Source organism: Triticum aestivum, chromosome 7B (genome assembly GCF_018294505.1).
Source record: "Triticum aestivum cultivar Chinese Spring chromosome 7B, IWGSC CS RefSeq v2.1, whole genome shotgun sequence".
Classification (NCBI taxonomy): domain Eukaryota; kingdom Viridiplantae; phylum Streptophyta; class Magnoliopsida; order Poales; family Poaceae; genus Triticum; species Triticum aestivum.
Genome location: NC_057813.1, coordinates 106,380,353 through 106,382,382, shown reverse-complemented (window position 1 = coordinate 106,382,382; position 2,030 = coordinate 106,380,353). Strand labels below are relative to the sequence as shown.

General features: G+C 39.4%; 1 protein-coding gene across 1 annotated transcript; it reads right to left on the bottom strand.

Annotated features, from left to right (window-relative positions):
* Positions 1-829: 829 nt before the first annotated feature.
* LOC123160523 (defensin Tk-AMP-D4-like) lies at positions 830-1,402 on the bottom strand. Its single transcript, XM_044578334.1, has 2 exons — positions 1,189-1,402; positions 830-1,082 (listed from the first exon to the last, which is right to left on the bottom strand). The coding sequence occupies exons 1-2, from the start codon at positions 1,241-1,243 to the stop codon at positions 913-915; spliced, it is 225 nt and encodes a 74-aa protein (XP_044434269.1). The 5' UTR covers positions 1,244-1,402; the 3' UTR covers positions 830-912.
* Between the last annotated feature and the right edge of the window lie 628 nt (positions 1,403-2,030).

Below are 2,030 nucleotides of genomic sequence, written 5' to 3'. Positions count from 1 at the left end.
TTCTGGTAGCAAAACTTTTAAGAAAAAGTGTAGATTTTAAAATTAATTTCACAAAGCCATAGATTTTTAGTCCAGATTATTAAACTGAGTTGTAAAAATGACACTTCAGGCTTGTCGTCCATCCATTTTTTCATGAATACGCAAAGTTGCGTATCATTCCATTGATGTTGAGGAGAGAAAAAACAGTGCCTCCCAACATATGACGTGCTAAAAATCAGTTTGCGGCGCGCTGTTCGCCTATTTTGGTGCGGCGGCCGCTGTAAAATGCAGCGTGCGCGTGTAGCTCCAGCAGGCGCTGTCGCTCAAACAACATATGCGCTCAAAACACAAGGAAAAAAAAAATCTTCAGGTACTTTTGGTTCTCCACCAAGTCTTGGCCAAATCTTCAGGTGTGGTGCTATGTCTACTCCCACGATTTACTTTTCTTTCTTTCTTTCTTTCTTTCAAAATATGACTTTCCTTTTAGACTTCTACTCCCTTCGTTCCTAAATGTAAGTATTTTAAGATATTTTGCTACAAACTACATACGGATGTATATACATATATTTTAGAGAGTAATTCACTCATTTTGCTCCGTATGTAGTCCATAATGAATCTCTAAAATGACTTATATTTAGGAACGGAGGGAGTAGTAAAGTTTCATGTCTCATTTGTTCGTTTTTAAGCTTATATTCGTTTCAACCCCGAGAACGGTAGCCGCTCCAGTTCCAGAGTGTTGGGTTATTCAACTTGAACTGTTCCCTGCCGAAACTTTATTCGAATTATATGATGTTCATGTACTTCTAGCAGTAGCACTCACATATGCATCATACATGCATAGATGCAGATCTGGTATTATTATTCAGTAGTTATTATTATTATTATTATTATTATTACACGGAAGCATGTGTGCAAGAAGATTACAGGGGCCATCTAGCAGTCCTTGGTGCAGACACAACGTCGGTGGTCGCATTTGCCTCCGGTGAAATACTCGGTCAGGCAAACACTTGCACAGTTGCGGTCGCTCAGGCACAGCCCCACAAACTTGTGGCTCTCTGAAGTACAGTCCCTCGCCAAAGCTACCTGCGCCGCTCCCTGGAACCCTACACGGGCAAATTGATAAGAGGAAATCAGCCATCTCACATACTACCTCCGTTCCAAAATATATGACGTTTTGGTACATAATTATAGTAAGTACAGCATACACACCTGTGGCCACAAGGAGCAGGAAGACGACCACAAAGACCTTCATGGACCGGTCCATTTAGTTTTCTTGTGAAAGATTGAGAGGTCCTATGCCAGATTGAGACCTTCAAGATGGATTCTATGATGGATGAATGTAAAGGAGGGAGGGGGGCTTGCTTATATACTTGCAGTGGCACGCATATATCTTCCTTGCTTCCAGGCTAAGCGAACATATTTTTGTAGGGTGGTATAACTGAGTGGGTACTGAGTACCCGCAAGAAAACATATATAGTACAGCCTTTTTTGTTTGTGTGTGCGTAAATTTACGCTAGTGCAGGCTAAGCGAACATATTTTTGTAGGGTAGTATAACTGAGTGGTAGTGTAATAACTAAGTACCCGCAAGAAAACAGAGATAGTACAAGCTTTTTTATTTGTGTGTGTGTAAATTTACGCTGGTGCAGGCTAAGCAAACATATTTTTGTAGGGTAGTATAACTGAGTGAGTAGTGTAATAACTGAGTACCTACAAGAAAACAGAGATAGTACCCCTTTTTTGTTTGTGTGTGCGTAAAAAATGAAAAATACTACTACATTGGATTCATATTAATTATGCTGCTTTAGTATCACTTTATTTTCCGTAGATTTCAGTCCGATGCTGCATGTTATTTACGTTGCTGATATATATTGCTGCTCTGTTCGATGTATGAACTGCCTTTTTGGCTCCATTTAGCAAGTCTAAATAATGTTAATCAAAATATTTTAACCTATCAAGCCTATGAGCTCTTATGGTCTTATGATGTGAGAGCATCTCCAATAGATGATGTAGGTGTATAAATAACAACTTTTTACATCTTCAAGGCCAAAAA

Excerpts from the sequence above, each read along its gene's own strand:
- LOC123160523 (XM_044578334.1), bottom strand. The coding sequence starts at position 1,243 with ATGGACCGGTCCATGAAGGTCTTTGTGGTCGTCTTCCTGCTCCTTGTG. Across the intron at positions 1,083-1,188 it reads CCTGCTCCTTGTGGCCACAG|GGTTCCAGGGAGCGGCGCAG; the intron begins GTGTGTATGCTG and ends TTGCCCGTGTAG.